The sequence below is a fragment of the Coregonus clupeaformis genome, chromosome 10 (genome assembly GCF_020615455.1).
Source record: "Coregonus clupeaformis isolate EN_2021a chromosome 10, ASM2061545v1, whole genome shotgun sequence".
Classification (NCBI taxonomy): domain Eukaryota; kingdom Metazoa; phylum Chordata; class Actinopteri; order Salmoniformes; family Salmonidae; genus Coregonus; species Coregonus clupeaformis.
Window position 1 is genome coordinate 48,299,399 of NC_059201.1, and position 19,278 is coordinate 48,318,676.

Genomic DNA, 19,278 nt, shown 5'->3' on the forward strand with positions numbered 1-19,278 from the left:
GTTGAATGCCATGGTATATCAGACTGTGTACCATGGGAATGACAAACACTTTTTACTATTGTACTTACATTGTTAACCAGTTTATAATAGCAATAAGGCTCCTCAGGGGTATACTATGGGATATTGGCCATATATCACACCTCCTAGGTCCTTATTGTTTAATCATAGCAGTCAAAACAAATTAAATCGACATCCATTGATAGAAAACGATCTGGAGAGTTTAATAAGGGTGATTTATATTTTCTCTTGCAACATTCTTAAACTTGCAATAATTATTATTTTGATGGAAAACTGTATTTTGCTTCTTGGCATACAGTACCAGTCAAAAGTTTGGACACACCTACTCATTCAAGGGTTTTCCTTTATTTTTACTATTTTCTGCATTGTAGAATAAGTGAAGACATCAAAACTATGAAATAACACATATGGAAACATGTAGTAACCAAAAAAGTATTAAACAAATCAAAATATATTTGAGATTCTTCAAATAGCCACCCTTTGCCTTGATGACAGCTTTGCACACTCTTGGCATTCTCTCAACCAGCTTCACCTAGAATGCTTTTCCAACAGTCTTGAAGGAGTTCCCACATATGCTGAGCACTTGTTGGCTGCTTTTCCTTCACTCTGCCGTCCAACTCATCACAAACCATCTCAATTGGGTTGAGGTCGGGGGATTGTGGAGGCCAGGTCATCTGATGCAGCACTCCATCACTCTCCTTCTTGGTAAAATAGCCCTTACACAGCCTGGAGGTGTGTTGGGTCATTGTCCTGTTGAAAAACAAATGATAGTCCCACTATGCCCAAACCAGATGGGTTGGCGTATCGCTGCAGAATGCTGTGGTAGCCATGCTGGTTAAGTGTGCCTTGAATTCTAAATAAATCACAGACAGTGTCACCAGCAAAGCACCCCCACACCATAACACCTACTCCTACATGCTTTACGGTGGAAAATACACATGCAGAGATCATCCGTTCACCCACACCGCGTCTCACAAAGATGTGTCGGTTGGAACCAAAAATCTCAAATTTGGACTCCAGACCAAGGGACACATTTCCACCAGTATACTGTCCATTGCTTGTGTTTCTTGGCCCAAGGAAGTATCTTCTTATTGGTGTCCTTTAGTAGTGGTTTCTTTGCAGCAATTTGACCATGAAGGTCTGCTTCACACAGTCTCCTCTGAACAGTTGATGTTGAGATGTGTCTGTTACTTGAACTCTGTGAAGCATTTATTTGGGCTGCAATTTCTGAGGCTGGTAACTCTCATGAACTTATCCTCTGCAGCAGAGGTAACTCTGGGTCTTCCATTCCTTTGGCAGTCGTCATGAGAGCCAGTTTCATCATAGCGCTAGATGGTTTTTTTGACTGCACTTGAAGAAACGTTCAAAGTTATTGAAATGTTCCGTATTGACTGACATTCATGTCTTAAAGTAATGATGGACTTTCATTTATCTTTGCTTATTTGAGCTGTTCTTGCCATAATATGTACTTGGTCTTTTACCAAAAAGGGCTATCTTCTGTATACCACCCCTACCTTGTCACAACACAACTGATTGGCTCAAACGTATTAAATTCCACAAATTAACTTTTAAGAAGGCACACCTGTTAATTGAAATGCATTCCAGGTGACTACCTCCATGAAGCTGGTTGAGAGAATGCCAAGCGTGTTCAAAGCTGTCATCAAGGCAGAGGGTGGCTACTTTGAAGAATCTCAAATATAAAATATATTTTGATTTGTTTACCACTTTTTGGGTTACTACATGATTCCATATGTGTTATTTCATAGTTTTGATGTCTTCACTATTATTCTACAATGTAAAAAATAGTTTAAAAAAATAAAGAGAAACCCTGGAATGTGTAGGTGTGTCCAAACTTTTGACTGGTACTGTAAATCTCAGAATATGACAAGTGATCCATTGCAACAGATTTAGCTGACAGCTAATTTACATCTGCAGTCCCCGGGCAGGTGAACATACAGTATAAACATGACAACATTATGTACAAACAGACATTTAAAACCATAGATTCGGACATACACATTTTACAACATTTAATCAGGTGTAAAGCGTAATATTTGCCAAGATAAATAGGCTATGTATCAGAATGACATGTAGGCCTATCATTCAGGACCATCCATTGTGTTCCAAAGGTAATTCAAGATTTACTTTATTGTCCCTAAGGGGAAATTTGTCTTGGACACACATAGCTGCTGCATACAGTAACAATACAAACATGAGAGTACATTCAATAACAAACATTGCACGTGTCCCTATCATACATAGCCCATCAAATCACAGATTAAGAAACACCTTCCTATTATTGAGAGGCACCCTCCTTTGTTATCAGAACAGCCTCAATTTGTTGTAGCATGGACTCTACAAGGTGTCGAAAGCGTTCCACAGGGATGCTGGCCCATGTGGACTCCAATGCTTCCCACAGTTGACCAATAATCATCTTTCCATAGAGGGGTCATAATAATTTGTAGGCCAACGCTACAGAGAACACCAATTTTCGGGATGTCTCATGGTCTGACAAACACCGCTCTAGCTCTGTCTCCTTTCACCGCAGGTGCGGAAGTGTTACATGAGACGCATCCAATGCAAAAAAAAAACCTGATATCTATCTTAAATTGACAGATTTGCATTATGCTAATTAGATTGCCGCGGGGGCGCGGACATTGACATTAGGAGGTTAAGAAATGGTAAAACAACACGCTCAATCAAAACCGTCTAACCAATTACAGAGCGCTGGTCTAACGCCTTTCGCTGTTGAGCCGCCTACTTATGTTGACACGCCCACTTTCAGACACTCCACGTATACAGTTACCCATACCATTGATACTTTTGATGAGATGGGAAACATTGTTTCCCATGCGTCTTCAATAGACTGCGCGATGCATTCGGGGTGATTCTGGGACAAGGAGAGCTCTCGTTCAAGGAGTGTATGGGAGTAAATTGGGCGCTAGCTCAAAAACCCAACATAAGCATGAATTTCGTCAACAAGAAGTACAACATGACACATATTGTGAGATAATTAACTTGTTCTCTGTAATATCGTATAGCTTTGTAATCGTGACATTACATACTTTCGAGGAAAATAGGCAGGTTTCTCGACTCATACCCTGACTTTGAGACAGGATTGCGTGACGCAGCATGACAACATGAACTCGATTGGTCAACAGTCTGCTGTGTGAGGCGTTATACGTTCCATTCCTTGCCCAATGGGATTCCTATCTCCTCTTTTCTGTATCCATACTTGCGAGCAATCGCCATTTCAAAATACCGAAGCTTTATTGCGCTGTTTAGTTTGTTCATCGATGGGGTTTAAATAAAGAGCCGGATTATTTGAATAACATTCAAGGTAAAGAGAACGAGGAGTTGTTTTAGCTTGTGTTCTAATCAGTTTATTTAGTAGGTGCTTATCGTTTCTTTCTGACATTTCGTGACCTAATTCCACTGTCCTTTTCATGCTAGCAGGGTAGGTTCAGGTTGTAGCATGGTCTACTTTAGAATAAAAAAACAAATGTTGGTGAGCTAATGTTAGCTACTTTTCTGTGTTTCTGCAATATTTTCACATCAGATTACTTTGAACAAGTAGGTAACTTGATGTAGTTACCTATTAGAGGTTAAAGGTTAACCAGTTAGCAAGGTCATTTGCTATCTCCCTCGGTGCATAACATACTGTACATCATTTGTATTGATGATTACATCACAACACTGCTTAGTGTTTTCCTCTACACATCAAATCAATTCCATTGGAGCTGATGATTGTATGCATAATTTCATGTGCCTTCTGTAACATGGATTCAAAAACAAGAACAGACTCCCCATCCCTCCCTGCCACACACACACCCGTGTGATAACCAGTCCAGCGTGAAGCTTATTTCTTAAGGCTTTATTTTCAATAATCATGCTGTATGGTTGTTTCATAAAACCTGGAAAGATGAGGGTAAAAAAAAAATGTCACCACTCTAAATCTCTAAATGACTAAAATGTAATGAAGATTGCCAGTCGCCATTACCATGTTTCCTCATTCCCCATACCTGTGCAGGTAGACTGATTGTGATGGAGCTGCCCAACTACAGCAGGCAGCTGATGCAGCAGCTCCGTGCCCTGAGGAAGGAGAGTCAGTTCTGTGACTGCTCTATCCTGGTGGGGGACACACCCCATCGCGCCCACAAACTGGTGCTGGCCGCCTCCAGTCTGCTCTTTAGGTTGATCAATTAATCATTCATTTCAATCAAGCAGCTTTGTCACTTATACTGTCCAATTAAATGGCACTGTCCTCATTTATGAAAAGTGCATAGCCTACAGTACACAAATTGTAATTTATAAACAATGTATAGTCTACATGCACCCACAACTTCCCTCTCTTCTGTCTCAGGTCTCTGCTGGAGGGCTCGGACAGCATCTCCATCGACACGGCCGTGGTGTCGTCCCAGGAGTTCTCCTGCCTGCTGGACATGGTGTACACCGGAAAGCTGCCCCCAGGGAAACACAACTTCACCCGCATCATTGCCGCCGCAGACAGCCTGCAGATGTTTGACGTAGCTGTGGGTTGCAAGAACATCCTCACCAACCTGATGAATCAGTCGACTACCACCGCCACCACACACACTACACAATCAGCCTCACCAACCCCACCATCCGCCGCCATACAACCACAGCTCCAGAGCCAGGAGGCCGAGCACACAGCTTCCCCAGAGACAGCTGCCCCTAGCATGGGAGAGGGTGGTGTGAAGATTGGCCCCTCTGGAGCCCAGGGGAAGGGAAAGGTGGAAGAGGCAGGTTTGGAGAGTGAAGTGACCACAGCAGCCACACGGAGCGAGCCAGTGAATGTGAAAGAGGAGAGGAAAGAGAAGGATGGGCCACCATCTAAAAGAGCTCGCCTTCAACTTCCAGAGAGCACAGGTGGGTTTCAATTCAAACGGGCTTATTGCAGTGTTCTGGTTTGTTACTGTTATGTCCTGATTTATTTTTATCAGTTCTGTTATGACGCTCCTGTGAGTCAGGTGACATGTCAAATAAGATTTTATTTCCTGGTTGCAGCTGATGTGGACCCCCTGTCCCAGGGAGGAGTCAAGATGGATGCAGAGGTGGCAGATGTGCAGCCGTGGCTCAGAGCACTGCAGACCTGGGACGGCATCTCCACTGAGGAGAGACAGGTGAGACTTTGGATTGACTGGAAGACAGTGCCCACTGGGCACACGTCATTTCTACGTGGATAATTGGGTAATATTTGGTTGAGAGGTTGATTAATGAGATTACAACCTATAGTCACACACTCAAAAACACAGCCAAAAGTTAGTTGAATTTCCAATGTGTTATCACTATGCTTTCAACCATCTAAAAGCACGACTACATTCCAATGGAAAAATAATGTCCGATTTCTGGTTTAGTTGTCACCCAAATGTCTATCAATGTGCTTTCATCCATTTAAAAGCACAGCAAAGTTCAAATGGGAATACAATGTCAGATATTTTGTTTATTTATACAACAGATGAATGTGTTATCACCAGCAGGGCTGGGCTTTGTTAAAACCCTGGATGGGAGAGTAGCAGTAGATAGATCAAAACTCCAGTAGGAGGTGCTGCCCAGCCTGTTGTTTTTTCTGATAGTGGCTATAACGTTGAAGATCTGACATTGTTTTAAAGGTACAAATTCAACATATTTTATACAAGGTTTGTCTATGTTAGAAATTTGGTTACCATGGTGACATAATCGTGTGGTTGAAATGTCACCCTCAAAATAACAGTTTATGTTGATTACTTTTTTCAAATCGATGTATTTTCCACATAGATTCCACGTCACAATACGTGGACAAATTACACTGAAACAACGTTGATTCAACCAGTTTGTGCCCAGTGGGTGGTCTCTGCTATAACAGAATGCACAATGAAATGCAACACTCCATTCCTTAAAACTGTGAACCAGTCTTATTCTCTCACGTGTTGACCCTTACCTATCTCAGGTGATACTGTCCTGCAGTGAGGGGGATCCCGGGGGTCCTGCTGTGTTTCAGAGACTCCAGAGCAGAGTGAAAGAGCAGAGGAGTCTCTCAGCTCAGACACTACTCACCCTGCTGGGCCTGCTCAAGGAGTTTAACCCCAATCTGGCAACCCTGCTGCAGGAGCACACTCAGCAAGGAGAGAACAGCAGCCAGGGAGCTACAGGTACAGAGTAGGGGAAATAAGGACAACAGCATGGTTGCCAGTCTGTTTCAAGCTTTAGCCAACATGTTTGGCAACACAACAACAATTGAGTTGACTAAAGTGTGTGAGTGGGATCCATCTATCGCTCTTCTGTTGTTTGGACTTTTTAAAAACCTTCTCAGGCAACCGATTCATTATCAAATGGTCAATCAATTAGCCTAATCAACGATTTGCTGCATTGATCCACAGGCTCCGAGGCTGAAGAGCCGGAGGAGCAGCCCCAGTCCCCCACTACTGCAGATGCAGACACCGCCGAGGAAGAAGAAGAGGAGGAGAATGAAGATGACGGTGAGAAAGAAGGAGAAGGAGAGAGGAAGGCTAGATCGAAGGCTAAGCGCTCCTCCCCCTCTCATCCGTACTCCTGTCGCTGGTGCAGTAAGGCCTTTGGCTTTAAGTGTCGTATGGTGGCCCACACCAAACGCTGCACCATGTCCAAGGAGGCTAGGCTGCAGTGCCCTGAGTGCCCAGAGGAGCTGCCCACATCGCGGGCACTGCAGCTCCACCGCAACAAGGCTCACCCAGAGTCCAAAGCCGCCAAGAAGAAACGGCCGCAGGTGTCCTGTGATATGTGTGGCAGGACCTTCGCTCACCCCTCAGGTCAGTTTGCCCGATCGGGGCTGGGAACGGATTGTGTTAGTGTAGAGGTTCTGCGTAGCAAAACACTTCACATTGAAGGGGAGAAACTCACTATCTTACCCATTACTAATATACAGAAGGCCTACCAGGTCTTAACTATTCTGCAGGTGCACCTGGTGTGTTATGTGTGTCCAGTTTCATCGACTGTGTGTGTATTCCTGCAGGTATGCTGTACCACAAGCGCACAGAGCACTTTGAGGAGAAGCCGTTTGCGTGTGAGGAGTGCGGGGCCAAGTTTGGGGCCAACTCGTCCCTCAAGAACCACATGCGACTGCACACTGGAGAGAAGCCTTACCACTGCAAAAACTGTGACATGAGCTTCAGTGTGGCTGCTGCTCTGGCCTACCACACCAAGAAGAAACACTCTGAGGGTAGGACACACACTAGCACCAGATTGAAGAGCTGTAACAGATCTCACATCTCAGGATTCACAAAGCAATACCAATTCTCAGAAAAAACAAAATACAAATGTGTTTGTGTAATGTGTGTGTGGTTTGTTTTTAGGTAAAATGTATTCGTGTCAGTACTGCGAGGCTCTGTTTGCCCAGTCCATTGAGCTTACGCGTCACGTGCGCACACACACCGGAGACAAGCCCTACGTGTGCAGGGAGTGTGGCAAAGGCTTCAGCCAGGCCAACGGGCTCTCTGCTCACCTACAGACCTCTCACAGTGAGTATGATACTCCTGTTTATGCTCCTAAAAAAATATGTATTTCAGAGTAGACACGACACCGAGGACATTTTAGAAATGTCTCTCAATCTTTTCACCCTTCTCTCTCTCTCTTTCCATTTCCTCTCCCCCTCCGCCCCTCTCCAGACATCTCGGAGCCTCACGACTGTCAGAAGTGTCGTCTCAGTTTCTCCTCGTTGGAGGACCACAGGAAGCACATCCAGGAGTGTCACCCTAAGGAGTTCCACCAGTGTCCTGAATGCAACAAGATGTTCACCAACCCCACCCTGCTGGAGAAACACATAGCCGTCCACGCTGGGGGAAAACCATTCAGCTGCAAGCTCTGCCAGAAGTCCTACCAGGTGAGAGAGAGTATCCCTGTAAAACTGCTATCCTTGGCTTGAAGGGAGTTTCTGGTCTATGATAATATGATTTAAGATGTCTTTGCATTTGAACTTGATTGCTCTCAAACACTCATAGGTCTATAGCATACCTTTATTATCTTCCTTTACTATTAAAGGATGAGTTGGTAGAGCATGGCGCTTGCAACGCCAGGATAGTGGGTTTGATTCCCAGGACCACCCATACGTAAAAGATATGCACGCTGTAAGTCACTTTGGATGAAAGCGTCTGCTAAGCGTCTGCTAAATTGCATATATTATATTATTCACTGAGTGTACAAAACATTAGGAACACCTGCTCTTTCCATGACATAGACTGACCAGGTGAAACCTATGATCCCTTATTGATGTCACCTAAATCCACTTCAATCGGTGAAAATGAAGGAGAGGAGACAGGTTAAAGAAGGATTTTTAAGCCTTGAGACAATTGAGACGTGGATTGTGTATGTGTGCCATTCAAAGGGTGAATGGGCAAGACAAAAGTTTTAAGTGCCTTTGAACGGGTATGGTAGTAGGTGCCAGGCGCACCGGTTTGTGTCAAGAACTGCAACGCTACTGGGTTTTTCATGCTCAACAGTTTCCTGTTTGTATCAAGAATGGTCCACTACCCTAAAGGACATCCAGCGAACTTGACACAACTGTGGGAAGCGTTGAAGTCAATATGCCAGCATCCCTGTGGAACGCTTTCGACACCTTGTAGAGTCCATGCCCTGACAAATTGAGACTGTTCTGAGGGCAAAAGGAGGTGGGGGGGTGTGCAACTCAATATTAGGAAGTTGTTCTTAATGTTTTGTACACTCAGTGTATATTACTTATCATATCTCTCCATCCACAGCAAATGTCGGGGCTGTGGTATCATAACCGTACCAACCACCCGGAGGTGTTTGCAGGTCAGACCCACCGGCAGCTCAAGTCTCTGCTGCAGTGCAGCGTGTGCTGCAAGTTCTTCCACAGTGCCAGTAGCCTGGCGAAGCACCAGAGGACCGAGCACACAGGTGAGGGAGAGACCCAGAAAATGCCCAAGCTTCCAAGCCTGTCCTCCCCCCGTAATCGCAAAATCTCTTCTTCTTTGTTATTCTCAGATTAAAGTTGTGCATCCCTGTTGTAAGGAATATACTATTCTTGTTTTTATCTCAAATAATATATATTTTATTTTGTATCTCCTAAAGGCATGTTTGATTCTGACGGGCTGCTGTTGGGGAATCCGGAACTGCAATCAGGTAAGAGCTGCGATAATGTCATACTTCTACATACCATAGCACTCATAACATACATATCAACCCGTTCTATCTGTCTGTGCCTGCTCTGCGTACATGTGTATTGATCTCCTCTCCCCTGCTGTATCCTCCCAGACCCAGACTCGTCAGTGGTGAAGTGCCTGTACTGTCCCAGCCTGTTCCCCAGCGAGGCTGAGATGCAGGAGCACGCCAGCGCCGAGCATTTCAGCCAGGAGGGGGCAGCGTTCGGCTGCTCTCTCTGCCCGCTGGTCTGCCCCTCCCAGCTGCAGCTCCAGGACCACTTCCTTTCCTGCCACATAGGGACGATAGAGGAGCAGGAGCAGGCCTCCACCTCCCAGACGGTAAGGCTGCATCCTAAGTCAACCCCTACAACCTACCCCCTATTCACTGAGTGTAGATCTGAAGGGATTGGATATGTGTAATGGCTCCATCTTGCCCTCTGATAGACCAAGGGCTCTAGTCAATCCGCATTGCGGAAGTTCAGCTTTACAGCGTGATTGAAATTCAAAGGCAATGTTCCTGCTTTAGCAGACACTGCATTCACGGTAAACGCTGCATATGTTGGCTCAATTGGAAATGACCTTTACATTTCTATTGCGGAATCTGTAACGCTTTAGCTTTACAGATTGAATAGAGCCCTTAGTGTAATTTTTACCATATTGCTTACACCTATTCAATCCCTTCAGATCTCCATACGTGAGTAGGGGTTGGGATGACAGGGTGGTTTTGGGATTGGGCTCTAGGCTCTCCTGTATTTTGTCTCTTATCTCAGTATATCTATGTTAGTAACTATGGCAAGTTAGTGAAATGTGATTGACATGTCATTCCTCCCATCAGGTGATTGAGACAGAGGAGGACCCCACTGGCGTGGCGGGACAAGTGATCTCTGTGGACCAATCCCAGCAGGTGTATGTTGCCCTGGGAGACACGGAGGACGGTCACTCCAGCACGGAGGTGATGGCAGTCACCATGGAGGATTTGTTGAACGGAACCGTCACTTTCATCTGTGGGGAGGGCCAGTGACCCCTAACCTCTGACCCCTGGTCTCTACTTCCTGGTGAAGGATGAACTGTCCTAGCAACAGTGGGCAGCTTGGAATGAATAAAACTAACTTATGCTACACCAAGGGACACTGAGACTGGTTTTGTATCCTGTTTGATCTGTAAATATTGAGGTGTTTAAGTAGATACACTAAGCAACGAAGCGTAACCTCTGAACCCTCAGTATTGGTGTCTTTTTAGAATCCATAATAATATTTACCTACAGTATAATGATTCCTCACAAACAGATCATGTGATTCAAGGTTTTTATTTAGACATCAGCAGGTTCACAGCAACCGTAGAGTTCTGGGTCATGTCCAGGAAGCATAAAATGGGAGATAACATTGTCAGGAGGTACAACCTCTTGCATGTGCCTCTTTAAAACAACCCTCGATTACGGACCATGAATAAATACTCAGCTCATCCAATGAACACACAAGGTAGAAGTTACCCTCAAACACAGATCTAGGATCAGATTTCCCTACACCCAATATCAAAATATCAATGCTAACCAATAGGGGGATGAGAAAATATTTTCTCCTGTATCAGTGGTTAGAGGCCACTTCCTACTCCAATGAGCACAGAGTTTGAAGGTCATAGCCCTGAGTAGAATAGCATTGAAGAAATAAACCTTTAAACACCTGAAGACACATTTGTTCATAGGTGCTCAGAAGTGAAAACTAGGCAGACTGGGTGAAAGGACTCACACTGTGTACTTGTTGCAGTCGGAAAATAAATATATTCTGCAAGTATACAGTGTGAGTCCATTCGCCCAATTCCCTGAACTCAAACATGACACAGACTCATACCATATAACTATTAGCGCATATAGATTTTTTTTTTTGATTATGTCTCTTACTATGTTATTCCATTTTTGTGTGACGTTTGACTTAATTACCCTTTATCAAAGTATAAAAATGGACCAACAACATGCTGGTATTTGGTCACGATTCCTTTAAAATGTTTTGACCTACTGAATAAGACTGGGAGAAGTTTAAGCATCGTGCTGGTACATCCAATAGGCCTTTGTGTGCCAGGGGTTTCTAGCTAATACCTTCATTCAGAAAATGCTAATACTTTCCGATGACACACACACACACACACACTTCTCCCGTTGATGGTGGACAAGACATAGTACACAGGTTTTAAAAAACATGCCATTTTTTTTAAACGCGTCATAGTGGCTAATGTTCAGTAACATATAGGCTGACGACACAGAAGAATCATAAAACAAAACGTATAAAGGGTTGGTAAAATACACACCCACATAGCTGCTCTGCTCACAACCACACATTCAGGTTGATACACAATAGTACAGTAGGTACTGTATTCCCATAAACCATCCAGATACAGTATATATACAGTGTCTCATAGACTTATTGTTCGCTGGATAAAATTTGCAAAGTAACCTCTGGAGAAACAGACGACGCAAAGGAGAGGACTTCATTTACATCAACTCTGTCCCAGTAGAGGTCAGCTTTCAGTAGCCTTTCAGGGCAGGTCCCATACAAGTTTATCAGGATACAACAGTCACACCCAGGTCTTCTTATAGATGTGTGTGGGTATGCAACTAACTCCCGTCACTAGTACTTTGTATATGTTTGTACTTGTGTAAAACGGAGTTCCTGGTGGTAATTTTTCAAGATTCGTAGAACGTATGTCTGTATCTATAGCAGTTTCCCCAGCCTCTCATGGAGTACCCACAGACAGTCCACTAATTTGATGTTTTCCATAACTAACACAGCTGATTTAAATGATCACCTAATAATCAAGCTCCTCATTAGTTAAATCAGCTGTGCTAGTTCTCGACTACATCAAATACGTGGACTGGCTGGGGGGTACTCTTGGGAGGTTTGGGAGACACTGATCTATAGGCTACTGTACGTGAAAGTCTACATCAGGACTGCCCGACCCTGTTCCTGGAGAGCTACCGTCCTGTAGGTTTTTGCTCCAACCCTAATCTAGCACACCTGATTCTAATAATTAGAAGGTTGATAAGATGAATCAGGTTAGTAACACCTGGGGTTGGAGTGAAAACCTACAGGAGGGTAGCTCTCCAGGAACAGGGTTGGGCAACCCTGGTCTACATCTTAGTCTCAGGTGGTGATCTTCTTGCGTGGCAGGTAGGCGTTAGTGATTTGGTTCATGATCACCAGGGCTGGGAACAGTGGCAGCAGCAGGAAAGCATACCACACCACCCCCTTCACCGTGGCTTGGAACCAGTCAGAAAACATGGCCGACACCACGGTCACAGTCGCCAGCAGGTATACCACCAGGCCACAGGTGGCGTGGTAGAGCTTGAGCCGCGGCGGGGACAGCTTGAGCAGCTTAGGGAAGAGGAGGCAGATGCCGCATGCGGCCTGGAGGACAGTGGCAGCCAGGGTGCCCACCCCCAGCAGGCTGTGCCAGGTGGCCAGGTGGGGGCGCTCTGACACATTCTTGCTGGCAACCATGAAGCCAACTCCGGTGGCTGCAGCCAATATGACCAGGGCCTGGATGAACCAGTGCAGACGGACTTTACCCTTCCGTGCCTTGAAGCAGAACGGAGTCCCCTCGGGAGAGAAGAGGAGGATCCCCTCGGTCAGGCACAGGAGGTACTGATAGACGAAAGAGGAGAGGTGGAAGACCATCAGAGGACAATCAGAGGGTTAACACTGTCTGAGGATAATCCACAGACAGAGGCTTTAACACCGAGAGACAATGGGCAGTGTTGTTATCTGTGTGTGTGTGTTGTCAGTGTGAGAGGGGGAGAGAGATGGTGTGTAGGAAGGAATCTCTTGTGGTGGGGAAATAATGTTTCTGAGCGGTCTTAGAAAGCTGGGTCAGTTCTGCCCAGTACACAGTGCATCTCATCTGCAACCTATATTCAACATTGTCCCACTAAACAACAACAAAGGACCTCGGAGCTCTGTTTTTGGAGACGGCTCTATAACGTTCCTCCAGTCAGTCAGTCCTCTGGGTCAAGTTACCTGGTTACATCATCAGCCCAGGGCTAAGGGTGAACCTGCCTGTCACATCTCTGTTCCACACCGTTCTATCCATTATTAAAGAGACAGGGGGAGAGGAGAGAGACAAGACGAGTGGAAATAGATAGAGCGAGAGAGGGGTGGATGTATAATTTATTTGCAGCTTCTCCTCGTCTGTCAGTGTGCCGCGGGCATGACAGGGCCCACATGTCGCAGCGGAGGTAAGATGGTCCTAGAGCTTAATCTCTCACAGTGACAGTACCTTACCTAAGACTAGAAGTATACTGAACAAAAATATAAAACGCAACATCCAACAATTTCATTGATTTTACTGAGTTACAGTTCATATGAGGAAATCAGTCAATTGAAATAAATGCATTAGGCCCTAATCTATGGATTTCACATGACTGGGAATACAGATATGCATCTGTTGGTCACAGATACCTTATAAGAAATGGGCCTCACAATGGGCCTCAGGACCTCGTCACGGTATTTTTGTGCATTCAAATTGCCATAAATAAAATGCAACTGTTCTCGTTGTCTGTAGTTTATGCTTGCCCATACCATAACCCCACCATGGGGCACTGTGTTCACAACGTTGACATCTGCAAACTGCTTGCACACACAACGCCATACACGTGGTCTTTGGTTGTGAGGCCGGTTGGATGTACTGCCAAATTCTCTAAAACAACATTGGAGGTGGCTCATGGTAGAGAAATGAACATTCAATTCTCTGGCAACAGCTCTGGTGGACATTCCTGCAATCAGCATGCCAATTGCACGCTCCCTCAACTTGAGACATCTGTAGCATTGTGTTGTGTGACAAAACTGCACATTTTAGAGTGGCATTTTATTGTCCCCAGCACAAGGTGCACCTGTGTAATGATCATGCTGTTTAATCAGATTATTGATATGCCACACCTGTCAGGTGGATGGATTATCTTGACAAAGGAGAAATGCTCACTAACAGGGATTTAAACACATTTGTACACAAAATTTAAGAGAAATAAGCTTTTTGTGCGTATGGAACATTTCTGGGACCAACACTTTACATGTTGCATTTATATTTTTGTTCAGTGTATATTATGGTATTTTGTGGTATAGTGGTACTACTGTCGGTGTGTGTGTCATGTTCATGTCATCAGGATCACTTACTGCGATAGACATACACACAGGATGCCAGGAAAATAGACCTGGAACACAGACACATTGTGAGATTGTCCACACTTACAAAACATTCCAAATGAAGGTTACTACTGCAGTCATCAAGTCCTTGGGATCAGTGATGTGTTTTGCTCTAGCCCAGCACTAGACATCTGATAATTGATCAACTGATACTTGATCAATGCTTGAGGTGCTTTGGTGCTGGTCTGGAACAAAACCTTGCACCCACTAGTTCCCCAGGCCTGTAGGTTTTTTGCTTAAAGGGATACTTCGGGATTTAGGCAACGAGGCTCTTTATCTACTTCCCCAGTCAGATACCATGTTATGTCTCTGTGTCCAGTATGAAGCGAGCCAATGCTAACTAGCGGTAGCGCAATGACTGGAAGTCTATGGTTATCGCTTCCAGTCATTGCGCTAACGCTAGTTAGCATTGGCTTGCGAAACTACCTCCAACTTCCTTCATACTGGACAGAAGCTAGGTTTCCATCCAATTGACGACAGATTTTCATGCGATATTCAAAAATCTGCATAAAAACAATATGTGCATTTTCCCACCAGAGATGTGTTTCCATCAAATGTACTTGCGGATGAAATGCTGTGGGTGATGACGTAGTGCATATAATAATAACTTTTGCAGTTAAATTCCCATGTACCGAATAAAAAATACAAGTTAAATGGGTTTCCATCGCATTTTCAACTCTACTGGTTTTGTCACAAAAAAAGGTTACATTATACAGTGAATGTGCCCACTCTTGTACTGGCATGTGCACTCTAGCCAACAGCTTGCAGATACAGTGAGGGTATAGCCTACATCAGCGATTCTCAACTGGTGGGTTTGAATGGGTCACGAGTGTCTGAGTAAAGTTGTATTTTTTATTTTTATGAAAAATACTCTAGTCTGAACTTAAATTACTAAAACCAGGTAGAAAGTGTTTAGAAACTATAATGAACCCATATTTTTTTATTTAACCTCTGAAGAAAAATAGTTCAATCACAGTATTTTCAATATATTGTAATTAGAAGCGCTTTTTAGTGGATTTGGTTGATTTTGTGGTCTCAAACCAGTGTTTAACATTCTTCATCAAGAACATGGGCAAAATGGAATTACTGACAATGGAAAAGGTGGGACTGTCGTTCCCTTGTCATAGAATTGGTACATTTACTACCAAATATATAATTTTTTTAAAAATCCAGATTGTATTTTGGCAACAAAACCACTGGCCTACATGATTAGATTATTATTGACAATAGAGCTAGATTATTTGTTTTTGTCAAACGGCAGGCAAACCAAGCATCGATCAAGCTCATCACATTGCACTTTCACCACCCTGTGAAGTTCATCATAACTTATTTCATCTGTAGCCTAATACAGTTTGGGAACCCCTGGCCTAATAAACTGCATGTTTTCCAGTGGCGACCCGTCATTCAGAGCCCCACCTGTTCGCATGTTATTTTGGCATTAATACGTGTCACATATCAGTTTGCAAACAATGTAAAAATAAAAAAAAAGAAGAAGAAGAAGAAAAAAAGTGACGTCAAATCACGTTATATCTACAGTAGCTTTGATTGGACTGATCATGTCAACATCATACTTTCAAAATCTTAGCTAGCAAGCTAGACAAGCAGTCATCATCATGAATCACATCGACAATCTACTGGCAAATCCTTTTCAATAATTGTCATATGACGATAAATAATGAAGAGAAATTATAGATCAAACGTATCGGTGCTCATCGGTCATTGGACATAAACATTACACAACAAGTTGGAAATCGCAAATTCAACAATGAGTGAATCAGTGGCTAACTGCAAGCATTGCAAAGCAATCACTAGTCTGCTATTCACTGGAGTGGATGTGTGGTCCCAGGTCTGGGTTTAAGGGTCTCTTTTCCAAGCTTAAAAGGATAAACATTTAACATTGGCCATGCTGTCAATCCAGCATGACTTCTGCTGTGCTCAAAACAACTGGAAACTCAGAACTGGGAAATCTGACTTCAGTGAGTTCATGACAACTGGGAACTCTGAAAAAATCTCAGACTGGGAAAATATGTTTTGAAAGGTCATCCAACTCGGAATTGCAAGTTGGGAACTCGGGCCTCTTTCTCGAGCTCCGACCTGAAGATCAATGACGTCATCATGATTCGACCTCATTGTCTTGAAAGCACCATAAATCCAGAGAATGCCAGACTTTGATGACAAAGTTTAATTACAAAATTTGCCCACGAAGGACCACCATGCCACCTTCCTGTTCAAGTGAGCATAGCACAAGGGGAGTCAAAAAATGTATTGTATGCTGTTGGATAAATTATGTAATATGCCAGGGATATATGTATACTGTAGTTAAGAAAGTAATACTAAGTGTATGTTGTGTAGTAAGCTGTTAGTAGCCCATGTGCCTCACCCTAATAATTTGGTCCCTTTTCCCCTCATAATTTCACCTACTGTTCTGACTTGGTGGTGCACATGTAGCCTATAGCCTGTTTTAGAGAAATATGATCATTGGATATTGTAAGAGCTTTCATTGTCTGCTTATATACCCCCTTTATTTATCCTACGCTTCTCACTTGGTGTACAGGGAGAACACTATAAGAATGGCCCATGTTCTGAATTCTGTCACTGTACATTTCAAAAGTGCTGAACAAATAGTTATATTGACTACGTCTGTCCTAGCTCGCTCATTAATGTCTTAATCGAAATTACGGTTTGCCTCTTATCCGCTCGTGGTTCCCTTATGCCATAGTTTGTACATCTCAATTGTCAGAAGAAACCACATTTGTTTAAGCAAGTCAGCCATATCAGCTATATTTTTTAAAGGCAGTAAATGAGGCTGAATGAACTGTTTCGCTGCCAGAAAAGGCTCAGCTGATAGCCAGGTGTAGAACCTGCTTTTGGGACAGCTTTATGTAGGCCCTAACAATTTGTGGGCACAATTTGTCACCGCTATAGTGCAATTACTGTATTGTTTAGTGTTTTGTTGTGGCTTTGCCTGCATGCATAAAAATAAAATATAAAATTTGCCCCACCAACATTTATACGCCACTGATGTTTTCCAAGTCTTAGTGGGAGGACCACACGTCATCGCGTGACTCCAAGTTTACTTCAATATGATGGTTATTATAGCAATATTTGTGCATAAAAGCGGTTCCACCGCTCTCTCTCGCATAAATCATTTTACAGACACAAAAAGATCCCACCTTGTCTAGGGTATTTTGTTTTGTCGACATTTTGAAAGTTTACTTACAATTTGCTGTTTCTATGAGGCCTGTCGTTACATTTTTTTTTTATCCGACACGTAGGCTACTGTACTCGCATAAAAAGGTTGGCTGGAAACCTGGTTACAGAGACATAAAAGTAGTATCCACGAGTTCATCTGACTCTGGGGAAGTAGATAAAGGGCCTCATTGCCAAAATCATTGTCAATTGCTTATAGGTCAACAAGAAGACAACTCACTTGTTCCAGGGCGGGATAGTAGTGAAATCAGTACAGTGAGACCCACCGCTATGACATGGGCAGCGATCACTGCGACCCTTCGCATCCACACATAGAGCCAGAACTCGCTCATCCCCAGTCCCTCGCCGACCGGGCTGTACTCCACATCTGCGCGCATCTCCCCGCACTTCTCGACGACCGGCTACATGGAGAGCATGCAGGCTGACTGTACAATGACAACCCGATGGCCTGTGTTCACTAAGCACCGTTGCAGATACATGGAGATTAGTTGGAGATTAATCTGGTCAGTTATTGGTCTTGAACCGTTAGCGCCAGTCTATCTGTGACCGCGCTCGGGACTCTTGCGCCGTAACAACGTATCAAATTGTATCACATTCATAAATGTATCACAAACTATGTTGAACAACACAACACAGCAAAACGAATTGTCCTAACGATGGATATGCGGTCTCTTCAACGGATTAGTCTGCAGCTAGTAAATCCCCTCCTGTTACAGAGATTATAAAACGGCAGCATGTTACTGTTCCGCACCTCCGTAGACTAAATCAAATTCCAAACCGGCCGGTTTCATTCCAAAACATCCCGCATATAATGACCAGTTGATACTTTTCGTCCAGCGCACCTGGAACATATACTGTAGGCCTACTACTACTGGTTCAAATTGATCAGGTGGGTTCTTGAATCCACTTCCTGGATAGGACCTCTTGGTGGATGAGACATGAGGGAGTTATTTTACACTGGCCCGGGTTGAATCCTGTGAAAGCGGGGAGGGAGGAGCGACCTCTCAAAACGAACAGTAATTTCCGCCGCTTGGTCATGTTGTCAACAAGGCATCGTCCAGAATTTTCAAAATAGTTTTCATTGGGAAGACATATACAATCACTTTAGCATGGGGAAACATATAATCCTAATAATTAATACACGTGCTTAATTATGTCACTTTTGTTTTGAGCGGTCTGACAGAGCGGGGCACCGGTTCCAAATGGAATGCAATCAACTTTCAGCCTGCGCAAGACACGCCTACACCTGCGCGATTAATCGAACACCCTAATTTTATAGAGGTTTGGGGGGTACAGCGACGTCACTGCCAGAGGAGCCAGTCCGCTGTCAAATCAGGGAGTCATCTAATGGCGCTATCCCCAGCAGCACGAGTTCCGCTATCCAACCAGGAACGGGCGATAGGGAATCAAGAGCGCGCATTGCACTAATTTCACACACACGTGAATAGCCTTTATAATACAGTACCTTTGTCTATCCACCCCATGTAAAAAAAACACCTCTTACTCCAGTTTTTTTTTTTAAGGAGTGGCCCCAATTTCATTAACATGGCGTGAAGGAATGCAGTCCATTGAGCATAATAGGCTACCTCAGCTCTCCCTGTCCAAACCTTGATGCAAAGCTACTGGTCTGTCACTTCTATACTGTCTTCATACAACAGTAATTAGACAATACAGTGAGATCATTTCTCAGACTGACATGGTTGTATATGATCTGGTATATCAAG

The 19,278-nt window shown here is 43.9% G+C and overlaps 2 protein-coding genes across 3 annotated transcripts; one reads left to right on the forward strand and one right to left on the reverse strand.

Moving 5' to 3' along the window:
• Positions 1-3,262: 3,262 nt before the first annotated feature.
• zbtb40 (zinc finger and BTB domain containing 40) lies at positions 3,263-11,429 on the forward strand. 2 transcript variants are annotated; one of them, XM_041888543.1, is made up of 13 exons: positions 3,263-3,358; positions 4,049-4,211; positions 4,382-4,908; positions 5,047-5,162; positions 5,969-6,170; positions 6,399-6,806; positions 7,010-7,216; positions 7,350-7,514; positions 7,662-7,876; positions 8,751-8,910; positions 9,085-9,135; positions 9,268-9,494; positions 9,991-11,429. In XM_041888543.1, the coding sequence occupies exons 2-13, from the start codon at positions 4,063-4,065 to the stop codon at positions 10,174-10,176; spliced, it is 2,613 nt and encodes an 870-aa protein (XP_041744477.1). In that variant the 5' UTR covers positions 3,263-3,358; positions 4,049-4,062; the 3' UTR covers positions 10,177-11,429. The 2 variants fall into 2 exon arrangements, with proteins under 2 accessions (XP_041744477.1, XP_041744478.1); XM_041888544.1 differs by lacking the exon at positions 3,263-3,358 and adding an exon at positions 3,384-3,475.
• A 770-nt stretch (positions 11,430-12,199) lies between these two features.
• On the reverse strand, positions 12,200-18,476 carry LOC121575448 (probable transmembrane reductase CYB561D1). The gene is made up of 3 exons (XM_041888576.2): positions 17,775-18,476; positions 14,315-14,352; positions 12,200-12,790 (listed from the first exon to the last, which is right to left on the reverse strand). The coding sequence occupies exons 1-3, from the start codon at positions 17,929-17,931 to the stop codon at positions 12,290-12,292; spliced, it is 696 nt and encodes a 231-aa protein (XP_041744510.1). The 5' UTR covers positions 17,932-18,476; the 3' UTR covers positions 12,200-12,289.
• Positions 18,477-19,278: the final 802 nt, after the last annotated feature.